The sequence below is a fragment of the Cheilinus undulatus genome, linkage group 4 (assembly GCF_018320785.1).
Source record: "Cheilinus undulatus linkage group 4, ASM1832078v1, whole genome shotgun sequence".
Classification (NCBI taxonomy): domain Eukaryota; kingdom Metazoa; phylum Chordata; class Actinopteri; order Labriformes; family Labridae; genus Cheilinus; species Cheilinus undulatus.
Window position 1 is genome coordinate 4,886,996 of NC_054868.1, and position 19,145 is coordinate 4,906,140.

At 39.8% G+C, this 19,145-nt stretch overlaps 1 protein-coding gene across 2 annotated transcripts in view; it reads left to right on the forward strand.

Annotated features, from left to right (window-relative positions):
- tenm3 (teneurin transmembrane protein 3) overlaps positions 1-19,145 on the forward strand; it is a 366,938-nt gene that overhangs the window by 129,657 nt on the left and 218,136 nt on the right. For both annotated transcript variants that reach the window (XM_041784623.1, XM_041784625.1), the window contains exon 3: positions 16,641-16,905. In XM_041784623.1, coding sequence (XP_041640557.1) covers positions 16,641-16,905 — 265 coding nt within the window. The remainder of the gene's footprint in view (positions 1-16,640; positions 16,906-19,145) is intronic.

Below are 19,145 nucleotides of genomic sequence, written 5' to 3' on the forward strand. Positions count from 1 at the left end.
GATGAGATTTAAATGTACACTTTATCCAAAATCTGATGCTTTAAAATGATGGAACATACAGTGTTTAACAAATTTATTAGACCACCTGTCATAAAAATGAGAAAACATAAAATTTTGGGGAGCAGGGGGCCTAGTGGTTAAAGGCGCTCCCCATCTACGCGGGTGGCCTGGGTTCGAATCCAGCCTGAGGCCCTTACCGCATGTCTCTCCCCCACTCTTGACCCTGTTTCTGATTCTATCCACTGTCCTCCTCTATCTAATAAAGGCACAAATGCCCCAAAATAAATCTTAAAAAAGAAAAAAAAATAAATAAATTTTAGAAATCTTTCAAAAAAAACTTGTTTAAAACTAAAAATGTTATCGTTATTCATTTGTCAAATAACAAACTGAAACAACTAAATAGTCCTTTTTCACACATAATAACCAAAAAAACTTCATACTTTGTATGGCCTCCTTTGGCCTTGATAACAGCTTGCATTCTTGCTGCCGTTGTTTTTATGGACTTTTCCACAGTCTCTTTTGTCATTGAGTTTCAAATAGTTTCTAGCTGTTCCCACAGACTTGCTTTAGATGAAACTTTTGTGCCATCAATCTTTGAATCTACTAAATTCCAAATTTGTTCAATAGGATTCAAATCCAGGCTTTGACTTGGCCAGTCCATCAGTTCCAGTCCTCCAGATTACTTTTTCTTGCTCAAATAGTCTCTGCACAGCTTTGAAGTCTGCTTGGGGTCATTGTCTTGTTGGTATGTGAACCCGTGACCAATCAGATTAAGTCCAGAAGGGATTCCATGATCCGCTGAGATGTTGTGGTAGATGTTCTTGTTCATGATACCGTCCATTTTCACTCATTTGCCCACGCAGTATCCACAAATGGAAGCCCATACCATAATGGAATCTCCACCGTGTTTCACTGTGGGTGCAATGCATCTGGCATCAAAATGTTCTCCAGCTTTTCTGTGGACATAAACACGACCATCCTGACCCAAGAGTTCAGCCTTGGACTGGTCTGTCCAGAGTACCTTCTTCCAGTCATCAACAGTCCAGTGTTTGTGCTCCCTGGCAAATCTGAGGCGTTTCTGGATGTTTGCAGGCCTCAAAAATAGCTTCTTAGCAGCTGTTCTTCCCTTTAAGCCTTGTTCCGTCAGTCGTCTGCTTATGGTCATTCTGGAGACTTTCTCAGTCTCTGATCTAGAAGCATTCATCTCTGCCTGAAGATCAGCAGTGATCTTCCTTCTGTCTCTAGTACTTCAAATCTTGAGGTGTCTGACATCTGCTTCAGTTAACTTTGGTTTCCTGCCTCTTCCTTGGAACATTTTGTAAGTACCAGTCTCAGCAATTGACTCCAAAGCAGACTTGACCACACTGTGAGAACATTTTATGTCTTTCCCTGTTTGTCTCAGAGACCATCCAGCACCATGAAGTGTTTTAATGCGGACTCTTTCATTTTCATTGATCTCTCCACATTTTACATATGAACAGGAATGAGGAATTTCAAACTGAATTCACCTTTTTATATCCAAATTTGAGCCGGCTCACTGGGCTTCTCTGAGAAGTCAGAAATGAATCAAGCATAACATTCAACCACTAAAACTCATTTTTCTCTTCAGGAATGCAAGTAAATAACTATAATTTGACATATTATCAAGAAATAATAATGTGCTTGACAATTTTTTCAGTTTTTTTAAATCAGTAAATTTGAAAATTCATGGATAACAATAATAATTATATTTTAGCAATAAAAATATCATTTGGGTTAAAGAGCTTCTACATATTGGTGTATTAACCATTGCAGAAACATCAAAAATGATTTTGGTAATTACCAATGCTGTTAATTTAGGGCAGCTGTGGCATAAACAGCCACAGGGTTAGGATGGTCTAATAAATTTGTTAAGCACTGTATGTGACCCTTAAAAAATGCAGAAAGGGGAGCAGGTGGCCTAGTGGTTAAAGGTGCTCCCCATGTACGCGGGCGGCCCGGGTTTAAATCCGGCCTGAGGCCCTTTACCCCATGTCTCTCCCCTGCTCTTGACCCTGTTTCCGACTCTATCCATTGTCCTCTTCTATCTAATAAAGGCACAAAACTGCCCAAAATTAAATCTTTGAAAAAAAAATGCAGTAAAATAGAATTTAAAATTTATTGTGTCATTGTTCATAAAACAGGTTTGAGTGCTGATGAGCTAAAAAAAAAAAAATAATAATAATTTTGTTATATCAGCACTCTAATGTTTTTGAGAGTGCTCTTCTTGGTAGAGAATAAATCACAGAGAAGAATCTCTTCTTAAAACCTGCATAAGACGGGTTAAGAACAAGTATCTTTGGCTGGTGAATGAGGCCCACTGATGTTAAAGGGCCGTCTAGTGGGTCTTCTATTTGGATTTAATGGGATGCTTGTCCCTCTCAGCACACTTTGGTGAAACCCCGTCAGCATCTCTCTGCAGCCACAGTGATGTAAAACAAGTCCACAACTGCTCCTTAATATTTTATTTCTCTTTACAAACCTCACAGACAGCTCAGTGGATGAAATCAAAAGTCATATGAACCTCGTGCTATCAAAACTTAACCTCTTTACTGTTCCCCTATTTCATTTTCAATTCATAACAAGTTCCTTTTTTTCTGTAGTTCAGTTCATGTCAGAATCAGAAGACAGTGGAAAAATCCAAATTGACTCAAAAACATTTTCAATGCAAAATAGTGGAATTTTAAAGATCCCTCTAAGTGTTCTTGAGATATCGTGTTCAAACTAATGGTCAGTACAGGTGGACATGGATGCACAGGTATGTGCAGACGCAGGAGCATAGATCTGTACATAAAACATGCAGACTCCAGCCTTGGCTATCAGCAGTGCAGGGGCTTCAAAAGTTCTGTTACACAGACACAGATAACAGGATAAGGCAGTGGGAGAGAAAGAGAAGTCTGCATGAATTCAGATGGAAAAAAAGAGAATGACCTTTGGGTATGAAATGCTGTGTTTAAGCATTTAGTCTGAAAACTTAGTCATCAGCTCCTGAGGAATAAAACAACATGCTTCTGGGTGTGAATATAAGACAAGAAAAAAACAACAATGAAATGGCAAACACTGTGTGAGTCTCCTGGCTGTAATGTAACCGGCTGTGAGTCACAGCCCGCAGGGTCGGTGACTGTGCTTGAGCGTGTGGCATCAAACAGGGACAGCGGCCGCCTTAGGCCCAAACTGAGGAGTCATCGGACTCCTCGGACAATGACAAATGTTTTCTACCCGCCAGAAACATTCACCTGTCTGATAATGCTCAGGCTCTTTCTCTGCTTGTTCAACATTTATCTGCTTTTCATGAATCAGGTTCTTGGACTTACATCACAGTGGATAACAGGATGGAATCAGTGTTTTCTTAGCAGAAAAGGGCATTCACTGCTGGCGTTAGTTTCTTCTTCTGCTGCATGAATATCTCCATCAAAGACCCAGAAGAATCAAAAATAACTTCAACACAGGCTTTCCTTTTAGGAGTTTTCCTAAATCATCCTGTACAGATCAACTCATAGCCCTCAGATGTTTCGTGAAAATGGCCCCTGATGTGTTACATAAATCATCCGCCGTCATTTGCCAAAAAACTTGGCACGCTCTCTAAATAGTCTCTTGTGTGATTTGTATCCAAGATGTTCTTCCTGTGCCAAGGAAGCCATCGCTCATTATTCCACAGTCATTACTCAGGAAATCTCTGACACGGCTGCCAGTTTAGTTATTGATAACAGGAGCAGGTACAGTAATCACTGGAGCTGGGATTATTATCTGCAGGAGACATTGATCTGCAGCAGTCAATAATCCTGTATATGTTGTGCAATGAGTCAGTAAAACATCCATGTATGATTAAATTGCAGCATTTTCAGCAGAAATAAATCAAAGTTACGCAACTTGCATTAGAAAAAGTGTCCTTTTTTGGTTCTGTCCTCTGATCAGACTAAAACAGTTGTTAAGAACTTTTTTTTTTTTTTTCTCCCATGCAGCTCTGCCAAGAGAAGATATTTTATGATGGCTGAGATCTGTGGAAGAGCACATAATCAGAATTGTTGTTATAATCAAATGCATATTTGCAAATTTGCACATGATGAGACAACATGCATGGAACATGCTATTACAAAAATTAGTCCTGGGTCTTCTTTACTAGATTTTTCCTCCAAATGTTTCTGTTGGTGAAAGGTCTGGACTGCAAGCAGGCCAGTTCAGGACCCAGACTCTTCTCCTATGAAGCCATGCTGTTGTGATGGATGTGGTATGTGGTTCAGCATTTTTTGCAGAAATATACAAGGCCTATTGTCTATATGGGAGCACATGTTGCTCTAAAACCTCTCTCTAGTTTTCAGCATTGATAGTTCCTTTCCAGATGTGTAAGCTGCCCACATAGGGACTAATGCAACCTCATACCAACAGAGATGCAGGCTTTAGTACAGAGCCAGGAGAACAAGCTGGATGCTCCCTCTCCTCTTTAGTCTGCAGGACATGGGGGCCTGGTTTAAAAAAAAATCCAACTGTCATTCATCTGACCACAGAACAGTTTTCCATTTGGCCTCAGTCCATTTTAAATGAGCGTTGGCTCAGAAAGATGGCGTCTTTGCACGACACAGCTTTACCTGAAAATTTATGGATGGCACTGTGAACTGTGTTGGCAGTGATTTCTGGAAGGGTTCCTGAGCCCATGCAGGAAATAGTAAAATGTCTCAGTTTCAACATCTGATATGTTGTTAATGTTCTATTGTGTATAAAATATGAGTATATGAGATTTGCAAATCTTTGCTTTGTTTTCGTTGACATTTTGCACAGTGCCCCAACTTTTTTGAAATAAGGATTGTGTATTTATAGTGTGGTCTTCATCTAAATGGGTGGGATTTTTACTTCTACAGCAATTCTGCTGAGCTCACTGTGCCTCTGCTTTAACCAGATAAAGGTATCAAAAACTTCAAAATGCATCTCTTATGCATGGAAGTCCTCCCACATTTCTCTGATGCCCAGGTTTGATTTGGACACGCTGTTGCTTCTGCAGTTAATAATGCAACACATGTCTGTAAGTTGTTGGATTTATCAAGAAGCCAATGTTGCAATCATTATTCCATATCAGGGAAGAAGATGAGGCGGGAACAGTTCTATACAGAAAGCTGCAGAAGAAGAAGAAGAAATGCACAAGGGCCCTTTTGAAATACACTTGTTCATTATGAAGGCAAGGAATCCTCACAGTCCCATTTTAACCATTAGGATATAGATTTCCTGATATTTATGACAACAGCAGTAAAGATAAAGGCTACTCTATTGCCCTGTTAAAAGTGTAAATCAATCTCCTGTATTCTCAAATAAAGAACCAGGGAGGAAACAGTCGATTAATGATCAGAAAAGGAGACACCATAATCTGTTATATCCAAGTCCCTGCAGGACAGAAAACAATCCAGTCATAACTGTGCGCAAACACACACTCTGTCTCCTCAGTATACATTGGATGGATTTTCAGCTGCTGTGAAGTGCGTGTGTGTCAGCAGAAAATAAAAGATGAGAGCGAGTCAGATCAGCAGTGAGGAGAGCGAAGGGGGCAGTGGACCCTGAGAGCGACAGATAAAAGTATGCAAATCAATGAAGGGACCAAAGAGAGGTGGAGTGAAGAGAGATGAAATCGCTGGTTGAGGAAAGGCGCTTTTCTTTCATATGGAGGAGAGGTTTTTTTTTTTCCCTCCAGTGTTCTGATGGGCTGTCTCTCTGCACACGGAAACAGCTTTTACAGTAAAACTCACTGTCACTCAGCATGTGTGGATCACAGGTTTCTTTTGAGGTGAATAAATGATCTGATGGGAACCAATCAAAGCTTCATTAATCAAAAACATTCCACATGTCATCACAGCAGAGAACTTAAAGGTTTCTTCTGTGTGTCAGTGGTGCTGATGTCAGTGCAAAGCCAATCAGATGCAGTTTTAATTATGCATTTTCAGATTTAAAACACATTTTTATGATTATGTTAAAGATTATAGAGCTCAACTGTGGATACTGAGGGTATAAACATTCATTTTCACCATAGCAGACTTTATTAACCATAATGATGTAACCATTACAATTTTCTAAATACCTTCCATGAAAAATGTTGCATTCTGGACTTAAGATGGTACAAAACCCATGATTGAACAAAGAGACAGGAAACAATGTTAAAAAAAGCACATCAGTTAAAAAGGAGGACATGCCTATATTGACTTCCAGTGAGCAGGGATGCCCTCTGGAGGATTCTGGAGCTCCACAGGATCCCACATCTGCTCGTTCAGCTGAAGTATGCCCTATATCCTGGTACAGAGAGTGATGTGAAGTGGTGGCTCCACCTCTGACTTCTTAGCAGTAAATGCTGGAGTAAGGCATCTTAGCTTCTACGCTCTTCAGTACCAGTATGGACTAGATAATGTGGCAGATAACAGGGGTAGCAAACTGTGGAGTGTCATTTGGTAATGCCCGGATCCTTGATGTGGACTTTGCTGATGATGTGATCCTTGCAGAGACTGTAGATGTCCCTGGAGAGACTCTTAACTTGCTGAGTGAAGAGGCCGAATCCTTGGGTCTGCACATCTCCTGGGCCAAAACAGTGATCCATGCATTTGGGGGCAACATAGTCTGCCTTCCAATCTGTGTCTGTGAATGTTGAGATCATGGAGGTTGTAGAGCAGTCCACCAACTGTAAGGCTAAGATCAATCGCAGACTTTAACTTGTGCATGGGGTGCTAGACCAGGCAGTATGGCTTACAGCAGGGCTATTCAATTACAAATTCAACTAGGCCAGATTTTAAAATCAAGAAATGTAGTGGCTGGACATGTTCAGCACCCAGTAAGCAGCAGGTAATGTCAAATTTGGATTTGAATTTGATGAAAAATGTGCACTTTTTATTCATAGTGTCCCTTTTGAATTTGACAACATGACAAAAGCATGTCAAAAAGTTCATAAAAAACTCAACAGAGCTGTATTTGAACATAACCTGAGGTAGTAGAAATGTTTCTTTCACTTGAATAAAAGTAAAATAAATAGAAAGGATTGAAAAGGACATGTTTTATGCTCAGAATTTGGGGCTACTTCTGTCGGCTTCAAAACAACCCAGTGCATTGTAGGTAGCCTGTTGCTAAGCTACGCGGAGTGTTGCATTTATGGTCTAAAATACTGTGGGAATTTATGAAATCTTGCAAACAGGTTTCATCTCTGGCATGACCAGACTGGGCCACTTGGAGGTTGGCTCTGGGCCGCATGTGGCCCCTGGGCTTCTAAATGAATAGGTCTGGCTTACAGTATCATACCTGAGCACTGGCCTATGCTCCCAAACCTGACCTTACTTGAAGACATGCATGCATGCAATTTATTGTAGTCCGATTTTTTTTTTTTTTGCAAACTTTTACATTTTTACCAAGGGATCTGCAGAAATGAACACATTATCAAGGAAAAACTAGCTTTTTCTCCAAAGAAAAGGAGACACATAAATCAAGATCAGGAGTAGAAAATAAATGGGCACACACCGGCTCGGAGCTTCCACATGGATTCTAAGAAGTCTTCTTTTGACCCACAGAAAACAGCCTCATCAACTGATAAGCACTGTCCAGGAGTATGAAAGTGATATATCTGTTCGGTGGAGCCCACTGACAAGTAGCTTTTTGCGATTAATTCCAAAATTTATCACAAAAAAATGTAGTTTTTGTGATAAAGTCCTCAAAAGCATCAAGGCTTAGCATCTGATATCTGAATGTATGGAAGTGATGTAACAGTGAAGTTTAAACGATCCCTTGCTACTGTTTATTGTATGGCTTCCTGGTTAAAAACAGCCTACAAAGAAAACAGATACTAACACTGTTCAGAATGAATGCTAATATATTTTATGACAGCAAGCTTTTTGTACTAGCCTATCCCAGCTGTCATTGGGCAAGAGGCGGGGTACACCCTGGACTGGTCGCCGGTCAATCACAGGGCTGACAAATAGAGACAGACCACCAGGCACTCTCACACTCTAGCATTTGGTCAATTTTGAGTCACCAGTTAACATAATGAGCTTTTTTTTTGTTATGAGGAGGAAGCATTAGTACCCAGAGAGAGCCCACACATGCAAAGGGAGAACACACAAACTCCACACAGAAAGGCCCTGACCAGGAAGTGAACCAGTGACCTTCTTGCTGTGAGGCAACAGCACTAACCCCTGCGCTGGCATGTTTTTAATGTGCGTGCTTTTTACTACATTTCTGCAAAAGAAGAAAGGATATTTCTGGAAGGAAACAGAACTCTGGGACACACTGACTGTGTGATATGTTTGTGTAACTCCTCTGGCCTAATATACAAAAAGAATTATTGCTCTATCTCATTTGATTGCAATTCTACTCACGGTAGAAAATAGATATGCAATGTGAGCGCCGGCGCTCCTGCAGGTTTGAAAAGGCTATGATGTAGAAAGACAGTCTGTTTATGCTTTGAAAGGAAGCACATTAATCTCTTGTGAGTTGCATCTTGTTGAAAAAGAGAGTATTTACAGTAATATAATGGAACCGCAATGTATTGTGGGTTGTGTAGTTCTTAAGTAGAGGAAAAATAGTTGTGTACAAAGTCTTTTTTTGTCTTTTTCTCCATTACCAATGAAGTTTTTGTGCTGAATCAGATGTTTTAGAGCAATGAGTATTTGGGTGAACAAACATAAACAACAATGAAATAATGATATAGTCTCACCTATCGTCATGCTCCTTAATAGATCCATATATTTATAAAAAGTTGTTCCTGGCCCTAAAACAGCATTAAAAACTGCTTAATTTAAAGTCACAACCTTTTTTACACCAAACGTATTTTCTGGATAATTTTCAAGATCAACGATCTAAGACACACACAGACAAACACACACGCTATTGCAGGTCTGTCACTGCACTGGGATTAATTCAGAACAAAATCTATTACGCTGAGGTACTTGGTCAAATGACCTTTCCAAATTAATTCCAGCTCCCTGAGTTAAAAAATCCATTGGACAATCAAAGCTGCTGCAGACTTGTGTAGGCGTATGCGTTTATATCTGGGTCTGTGTGTATTTATGTGTCTGTGAGTGCTCTAAAACACAGCTCAAGATGGAGAAAAGCACTCCAGTCAACTACTTTACATTAGTTACTTTCACTGTTACTTTCAAGACTTGAATACAGTCTAATCTAATGATTATAGCAAAATATCATGTCTGTTCAGCCTTGCTTGGAGTGGTAGGAATTGCAGCTATTTTTAGAGATCCTGATTGTTTGTCTCAGCTCACCTTTCGGTTCCCAAATGACTCTTTATTCGGTTCCATTCTGCTCATTTTTATCTCTTTAAAACACCAACAACACATGGAAAAAGTAAACCATCTCTCCCCACAGCTCACAGAAGGAGCCAGCCATTTGAACAAACTCATCTACGAACACACATCACAACTCCTTCTCAGCTTCTCATCTTCTCATCATCTAAAGGCTGAAAAAGCCCCAAAAATATATTTGATGCATATTATGGATGCATGCACTAAAGTTTATCTGAATGCTTAAATTGCATGATTAATCCACATTAATGCATCATCTAAACCAGGGGTTCTCAACCGTTTAAGCCTGTGACCCCCAAAATGAAGGTGTCAGAGACCGGGGACCCCCACTGTACCTGAAGGTGGCTGATCACAGCCATGCACATTCTACAATAGTCATGTGCAGACAAGGCTGCAGAAGGATGGCCCAGCCAAACTGAGGGGCAAGCAAAATCATGGTCCATTGTAAAGTTAAGCTGTGGTATATTTAAAATACGTTAAAAATAGCTTAAATGGGTTAATAATGTCAAAAAATGTTGGGAAAGGTGGTGAAATTGTTGTTTAAAAGTAGCATAAATGGATTAGAAGTGCCAAAAATTGGATAAAAGTGGCAAAAAAATAACCAAAAATGGGTTAAAGTGGCAGAAACGGGCATATTAAGTGGTAAAAGGGGATGAAAAAGTGGCTGAAATGGCATTAAAGTGGTAAAAATAGGTGGAAATTTGGTAAAATGGGATGAAAATGATATAAACTGGCCAAAAAAAGGGTTAGCTGAGGCAGAACTAGGCCAAAATGGGTTAAACTGGCAAAAAATGCCATATTAAATTGTCAAATGTGGTGTAAAAAGTGGAAAAGAGGAGTTAACAGTGGCAATAATGGGTCAGCAGAGCCAACAATAGAGAATCGAAAGATTTGGTTTAAAGTGGCAAAAACAGGCAGAAAAAAACTGACAAAAAATGGGTTTTAAGTGGTAAAAATGTGTTAAAGTTGGAAAAATTGGAAGGAAAAAAGGGATGACAATGGGTTAAAATCTGGCAAAATTGGTGTGAAGTAGCAACAGTGTAAATAAAAAAAAAATATTCCTAGTGTTTTAAGGCATCTGGAGACCCCCTCTCAGTGTCTCGCAACCCCAATGTTGAGAACGCATGGTCTAAACAGCCAATTACATTCAGCTGTCTTTGGTCTGCCGTGTGGAGGCAGCCTAAGTTAGAATACATCGCGCTCCGTGCTTATTCATGAAGCAAAAAAATACTGTAAAAATGTCCCCTTTTTCTTGTTACAGATAGCGTTGCTTTAAAATGTACAAATCACAAATGCTGCAGTATTCAGGAGCAGAGGAGTTCCCTAGCTCTGCACTGATTCAAACTGAAGTAGCCTGCTAAAGTCTTCTGCATGTCACCAAAGCATTTATAGACATTAAAGAGGCTTTCTGGTGATGGTCTTTTTCAGGAATGTCCACACACCCTAAGTTGATTGTGTCACAGAGGGATGCTTGATTATCATAAAAGTTTCCTCTGTGGGGTAACGAATGAGAAGCGAGTGACATCATCCTGGGATGGGCTGCTAATAACTCAGCAGCTGAGAGAGATATTAAAAAACAGGATATTGTCACGGTGAATACTTGTAAGTGGGACTGTCAGTATGCATTTAAGTGAGATGAATTTAAGTCCGTAACTACTGCATTAATTTAATGTGTAAATTGAGGTTAACTGCATGTTTTATTGTCCCTTTCAGCACACTTTTTAAAGCCATGCCACAGTTCTGTAAAACAAGTCTACCGCTGCTCTTATGTCTCACTCTACTTTAAAAGTACTCACAGACAGCTCAGTCAAAAGTCATCTGCATCAAGTGTTACCAAACATTTACCCTTTAACTGTTCCCTTATTCCCTTTTAAATCCATTACATGGTCACTTTTTCCTTGCTCAAGTTCACGCCATCATTTTTGATCTCCTGAAAGTTCTTTATTGTCTTTCAAAATAAAATTCAGGAAGTCAATTACCTCGAGTTTAAGAAAGAAAAAAAAGAAACAGTCAAGTTGAGCCAGGTGTCGTGAATATGCATTATTTCTAAGGACCAACAGAGAGCAGCAGCTCTGTGAGAAAATGAGACATCCTCTCTGTTGATTCGTTCCCTCAGTGAACATTTTTCTGGAGATCTTCAGGGCGTGGATGGCCTGGCAGTAGGGTTGTGTCCTGTGTGTGTGGGTGGCCCGGTTTCAATTCTGGCCTGGGGCCTCTTTCTTTCATGTCTTATCCCCACTCTCTCATCCTGTTTTTGTTTCTGTCTACTGTCCTGGTGTCTAAATGAAGGCATGAAAAGCCCTTAAGGAAAAATAGAGATCTTCAGCCCATAATCATTCACTATCACTGGAGCCAGATGGTAAATGAAACTCTTTCTGAAGGCAGTCAGTGAAAACATAAAAACATCTTTTGCACTGAAAAAAGCTGCTACTGCTACAGCTGCACGTTCTGGCAACCATTGTTTGCAGGCTTGCAGTCACTTCAACTAAATTACGGCTGTAGCTACTGCCTCTTTCTCCTCAAATGATGCTGATTGGTCCTCTCATTCTTAGACCAGGCAATCATCTTGAAGATTTGTAAGATGGAACAGCCGGATCAGCCTTTACTGAGTTAGAGGTGTATTCTCTCTGTTGGATAATGACAGATAATAAGTCCTAACATGAGTAAAGATCTGAAAAGTTACATATATGTCACCTTGGGCATCAATGGTAAATTTATTCCTCAGTTGCAATTAAATCAGACTGATAGCCTTTTCCAGTTTGGTAACAAATAATTGTTTTTTTATTTGCAATTTAACTGAGAATATCATGATTTTTTTTTTCTTATTGTGACATATACAGTGCTTAACAATTTTATTAGACCACCTGTCATATTTGTCTCAGAGACCATCCAGCATCATGAAGTGCTTTAATGCAGACTCTTTCATTTTCAGTCAGCTCTCCACAGTTTACCATTTTGAACAGGAATGAGGGATTTCAAACTGAATTCACTCAAATTTGAACCGGCTCACTAGGCTTCTCTGTGAAGTCAGAAATGAATAAAGCATAACATTCAACCACTAAAACTCATTTTTCTGTTCAGGAATGCAGGTAAATAACTATAATTTGACATATTAATCAAGAAATAATAATGTGCTTTACTTTTTCTTTCTCTCTCTTTTTTTTTTTGGAAATTAGTACATTTGAAAATTCATGGATAACAATAATAATTCTACTTTAGCAATAAAAATATCATTTGGGTTAAAGAGCTTCTACATATTGGTGTATTAACCATTGCAGAAACATCAAAAATGATTTTGGTAATTACCAATGCTGTTAATTTAGGGCAGCTGTGGCATAACCCTTACCTTGGGTGGTGGTCTAATAAAAAAGCACTGTACATCCATGCATGCAGGATATCAAGGGGCTTTAATCATTAGAGCCATGTTTCTATCCCTGCCTTCTAAAACAACTGCCATTAGTTTTTTCTAAAAGTGCATGAAAGCACTGAGTGTGTGGGGAGCTGTGATTTGTGAAGGAGACTGTATGCATGTGGTTCTTTTTCCTCTTAAATGTAGAGTCAGTGTGCCTCACTCTTTGAGATGCTCATTAAACGACTCTGTCCCTTCTGTCTGAATATTTCCATGTAATGGGATTTAGTGCTGGAGTGAATTTCTTCCTTTCACCATGAGAGCTTTTTGTCTGTCATCTGGAGTGATATATCCTCCTGCTTCTGTCTCACTGAGATTTTTTTTTATTGGAGAAACAGCACCCAGAATGATCTGTGTGAGCGTGTGTGGTATCTCACTGACTAAAAGGTGTTTAGTACTGCATTTGCAATGATGGCACACAGATGTAGTCCTGCTAATGATGCCTGAACACTCATCCTGAATTCCTGACTTTGTGTGTGCATGTGTGAGTTAAGCATTTAGCCTTGAAGGTTTGCATAAGTGGAGCAATTACTAAGCCGACAAAACAGCATATGGACAGAAGGAGGAGAGAACTTCCTCTCTCTGTAACCAAAACGCCCTCTCTCTCCTTCTCTCTGTTCCTGCATGTTCTTTACTCTCTTCACTTTCTGCTTTGTCCTGTGAGGACGGCGGAGAATGAATAACAGCAGGGCTGGGAAATGGAGACGTGATGCTCTTTATGCAAATCAAACACCAGCGTTGCCATTCATTTCCTTCAGAGCACCCCGGGGACAGAGAAGGAGCCAAAAAGCAGTGCAAGTAAAGCAGCGGGGAAAAGTTGAAGCCAGGTCAACTTTGTGCAAATATTTTGTGGAAAAACAAAGCTGGGTTTTGTGAAGGCCAATCACTGATCAGTATTCATCCTGGCTGAGCGGAGCGCAGCGTAGGGTTACTGTTCTCACCAGCTTTGACCGGCCTGTTCACCGCAGAGGAATTTACATGGCGGTTAACATCCAAACCAGCAGTCGCTCTGAGCTTTTCTTCTCACATGAAGCTTAAAACAAACAAAATATGTGAACCTGCAGCAGATTCAAGGACACTTAGATTAAAGTTGTGTTTTATTTTAATGAATACGTTTCTCCTTATTTACATCTGACATACATGGTTAGAAAAATAACACATCAAACACCTGCTGGTGGCTGTGTGCTCTGGCGAGTCGTGCCGTAGTGAAGTCAAAGCATGTGTGAACATGATTAAATTTAGCTGTTACTCAAGGAAATGTAGTCAGTATAGTTAACACACCTTTATAGCAATAACTAAAAAAGAAGAATAAGAAAAAGGAATGTTTTTGTAGGCATAAAAATGGGAGATTGTAGTTAGAGGGTGAGTGTTTGATGTTTTAAATGTGAAAAGTCATTGCCTCCCTCTACCTAGTAACTGGTTGTGCCACCTTTGTATGCAACAAAGTTTGTGATAACTGGCAATGAGTCTTTCACATCAGTGGGGAGGAATTTTGACCCACTCTTCTTTGCAGAAGTGTTTTCATTCATCCACATTGGAAGGTTTTTTAGCATGGGACGCATGTTTAAAGAGCCTGTAAAGTGAAAATAAATTTGTATTTAAGTTTGTTGTATGATAGGCCATTGAGTTATGAACCCCCAGGTCAAGTTTCGGTCCAATAAAACATCTCTAAGTCTATAAAATCAAGCTTCAAAATCATGTAAAATCTGCTCCAGGATGGTGTGGGCGTGTCTGTTGAATGAGCTGAAGCCACGCCCACTCAGGAGAAATAAGATGCTGTCAAATTTTTAAAAAATGCAATACAATCTGAGTTAGGGAAAGCACTCCTGTCATTAGCCTGCTTCTTGACCTTTCGTTGACCTCAGAAGAAGAACAAAGGCCGTTTTCTGGCTCAAATCTCTGTTCTGATGCTTTAAATGATCCATAGACCACTGTGGCTGAAAGATTTGGCAATTTACCTCACAACGAAAAAAAAAATAGTATTTAACTGACTGTTAACTTTCAGTAAAGGCAGTGACATCAGCTAACAACAGACTGTACTGAGATGAACTGCTCTGATTTTATATTGTAGTGTTAGAGAGGCAGGGTCATTCCCACTGCCCACATATTGGCCCCGCCCACATGAAACTAAGCCAGGAAAGAGGTGAAAAATTTTCTAACAGTCTCAATTCAATATTCAGTCACATGTAGATCTCAGCATTTTCACATGTTTACGGCAACCATACTCCAACATATCTAGTGTGTTAAGACACAGACTTTGGATTTCACTTTACAGGGTCTTTAAGGTCATGCCACAGCATGAATCATCATACTCAGTATTCATGAATCATGAATACTGATCCAAGAGAGGCCTGCAGGTCTTTAGATGTTGTTCTGGGTTCTTTTGTGACCTCCTCGATGTGCATTTTGTTGGGCCAACCACTCCTGGGAAGGTTTATCACTGTTCTAAGTTTTCTGCATTTGTGGATAATGGCTGTCATCATGGTTTGCTTGAGTCTCAAAGCCTTAGAAATGTCTTTTCTCCATAGAATATCCTACAATTTGGGTATTTTAACAACCATTTATCATTGATCATGTATCCTTCATCTTGAAGTTATTAACACATTTTTGGTCCATTTAACCCAGCCCGGCATCCACCAGTGCTTTAAAGCATTTACTGTATAAAACTGCATTTCTGATGCCCTGCAAACATAGTCTTAAGTTTCCTTGATGGATGGAAACTCCCTGTATCCTCTCTGTAACCTTTATGGATATGTGACAGATTGTTAAATTTGTGTATTATTGGATCTTTAAGCACTCTGGGGCCTTGAATCTCCTTTCCTCTCTCTTCATTAAAAGTCAAGTTCTGTCGCTGATCTTCCTCTGACTCTTCAGTCCATCCTCCTGTTGCCTCAGGGCTCTTACATTTAGACTCTGACAGTCATCGGAAACATCTCTGCAGGTCAAACTGCCTCAGGCGTCTGAGTTAGATTTTTTCCCAGTCACTGCTTCATAAAGATTTCTATTTACTCTGATGAACTCAGCCTGTGATAGTCTGACGCTACTTTTTGTTTCCATGCAGACGACAGTTATGATATTCTCACAACTGCTTAATTAGAATTTTAAAAAAGCAACGTGATGAGTTTTCTCCTGTTAACAATGCAAATGTTAGTTCATTAATTTAGTCCTTACTGAGCATAAAGTCAGAGGGAAGTTTGGAGATATCCTCCAAATCCTGCCAATGACATCTCTGCAGTGAAACTCAAAAAAAACTACAAACACACGTCCTCCACACACCAGAAACTTCTTTTGTTTGAACCTGGCAGTGTGAGGCGCCGGTTTGGATGGAAACGGAGCTGGCAGGCAAAGTAGCCGCTTCTGTCGGTGTTTGATTTGCATCCTTTTCAAATTAAAGCCTTTTCTATTAACTGTATTCCTTTCCCACCATCCTGAACAAGATGAGTGGTTTAGAAAAAGGAGGGATTTTCTTTGTACAAAATGAAAGCCAAGATTTTACTTTATTATAATCCAATGAAACCCCAACCCATCCCCAAATCTCTGTTCTCCTAAAATTCATTTAAACCCATGAAAACACACCCCCTGCCTGCTGCAGATTGTTTTTGTAATCCTGTTTAAAATGATCTAAAATATTGAAAAGAGAAGCAAAACTTCACTTAGAGATACCATTCATTTTCCAAGAAATACAACAATGCAACAGTATTTGCATTTTAGAAGAAACAATCAGAGAAAATTGTTTTCTTCTTTTAAGATAAGAATATTTAAAAATGTTAGACGTGCAAAATTCAAAGGAGGAAGGAGACAGTTGTATGTTGTCTTGAATGCAATGTGTTGCATAATTGTTACCCTACTTTTAGAAGCCCAAGAAACTATCCATTTATGTTAAAAATGTGTGAATTTCAACAAAGATTCCCTCTGACCACGCCTCTCTTCTGTTTCCACAGAGCAACCGTCCAATCACCACGGCTCCACCCTGCCTCCAGTACCTCCCCCTCACCGCCAGCAGCCCTCCATCACAGCTCTCAACCAATCCCTGGGCCCCACGCACCACGCTGGCCAATCCCTGAATTCACGGCAGCTCACCCCTCCCACTGGAACTCCGGCCCCCGTGGCCGGCCAATCACCAGCCGAGCTGCAGACCACGCCCCCCGAGAGCGTCCCGCTGCAAGACAGCTGGGTGCTGGGTAGCAATGTGCCTCTGGAAACAAGGTAAAGCGACTAAGTCTTACCTGTTGGTGTTGCTGAACATGTATTTATTCATTATTATTATTATTATATGAATTTATTTCTGGGCAGTTATTGAAACAATCAAGTTATTTGCAAAGGTGGTTGCTCTTTCTGGGGTTCCCTGCTAAACTTTCTAAATAAAACAAACTAACAGGTAGGCTGCTTTACACACTCTTCTGATTATATAAAACATCAGTTTAAGGGCCATAAAGGTCTTCTCTGACTTTTCTGTGTATGCAGTTGTTTTTGCTACTGTTTGTCAGTCAGCCACATTTTTAATACAAATAAGATTGTTTTATAAAAGTCTGTCATTGTGGCCGACATAACAAGGTCCAATTACAAGCCAGAATTTGGAAGTTGTTGGCAATATTTTAGACAAGTGAAGTACAACACTAGAATAATAGTCATTACTAGTTTTTTATTCAATATGGACCTGTGTTTTTCAAAGTGTGGATGAGTAATGATTTTATTTTTATGAGGAAAAAATCCATCCAAACCTATTTGGCCCTATCTGAAAAAGACACTGGCCTTTAAACCTAATAATGGTTCTTCCATTTTTGACAGCAACAACTTCAAGCAAGTATTTGCAGTAACTGGCAATGAGTCTTTCACTTTGCTGTGGACAAATTTTGGCCCACTCCTCTTTGCAGAATTATTTTAATTCAGCCACATTGGAAGGTTTTCTGTATAAGGTCATGCCACAGCATCTCAACCATATTAAAGTCCAGAGTTTGACTAGGCCACTCCAAAACCTTCATTTCCTTTTTAAACCATTCAGAGGTGGACTTGCTGGTGTGTTTGGAATAATTGTCCTGCTGCTTAGTCCAATTATGCTTGAGCTTGAGGTCTCAAACTGATGGCTAGACATTCTCCTTCAGGACACATACCTTCCAAAAAGTCTGGTCAGTCCACAGAATATTTTCCCAGAAGTTTTGGGGATCATCAGGATGTTTTTAGTCAAATGTGAGACGAGCCATTGTTTTGTTTTTGCTCAGCAGTGGTTTTGGAACTCTCCCAGGATGCCATTTTTGCCCAGTCTCTTTATTATTGTTGAATCATGAACAATGACCTTAACAAAGTCAATTGAGGCCTGCAGATCTTGCAGATGTTGTTCTGGGTTTTTCTATGAACTCCTGGATGAGTCATCCATGTGCTCCCACTCCTGGGAAGGTTCACCACTATTACAAGTTTTCTGCATTTGTGGATAATAGCTCTCACCATGGTTCACTGGAGTCTCAAAGCCGTAGGAATGTCTTTGCATTCCTTTCTAGACTGATGTACTTTGTTTCTCATCTGTTCTTAAATTTCTTTAGATGGTGTGTTGATGTGTTGGAGGTCTTTTAGCTGACTTAACGTTGTCAGACAGGTTCTATTTAAGGGATTTCTGGATTCAGCAGGTCTGGCAGTAATCGGGCCTGGGTGTGGAAAGTGAAACTGAAGTCATCTGTGCAAAATATTTGGTTAATGACAATTAATTCAACAAAGGGTGGGGACGTTTTTCACATAGGAACAGGTAGGTTTGGACATTTTCCCTTAATAAATGAAATCATCATTTACAAACTGCTGCTTGTTTTCTCTCAGGTTATCTTTGTCTGATATTCAAATTTCTTTGATGATTTGAAACATTTAAGAGTGACAAATATTTACATAAAGAAATTAGGAAAGGGTAAATATGTTTCCAAAGCACTGCATAGCCTTTCTGTTTAAATAACTTAATAATAGAAGGTAGGACATAATATTGCATGCAGTGTGCATCACTTTTTCCTATTGCCGTCTCAACACCATCCATGAATCATTCTCGTTATGCTTTCAGCTATCAAATAATTACCAGAACATCCTTTTATGTGCACCTCTGATTTAGTGGGAAGTGATTCAGGTCTGCACTGCAGAGAGGAATCACTGCAGATCATCCTCCACCTGCAGTCATGATCCGTTCTTGCTTTTGATTAATGTGGATACCCTCCACACAGTTGGCCTCGGTATTTGCACTGCTAAATGTGTCTTTCCTTGTTTCTGACAACAATGGCTTTAGCTTTCTGACCAACAGCTCCTGTGGCTTGGTCACCAAACTTGGGTGCTTGGTCTTAATATGATGCTGGAGTTTGCATGGCCTCATAGGCTTTTGCCAGCATAAATTTGTAAATTACATTCTTTGGCTGCAGTTCATCGTCAAGATGAATCTAAGACAATCTAAATTGCAAGTAGCCATGCTGACTGTTAAA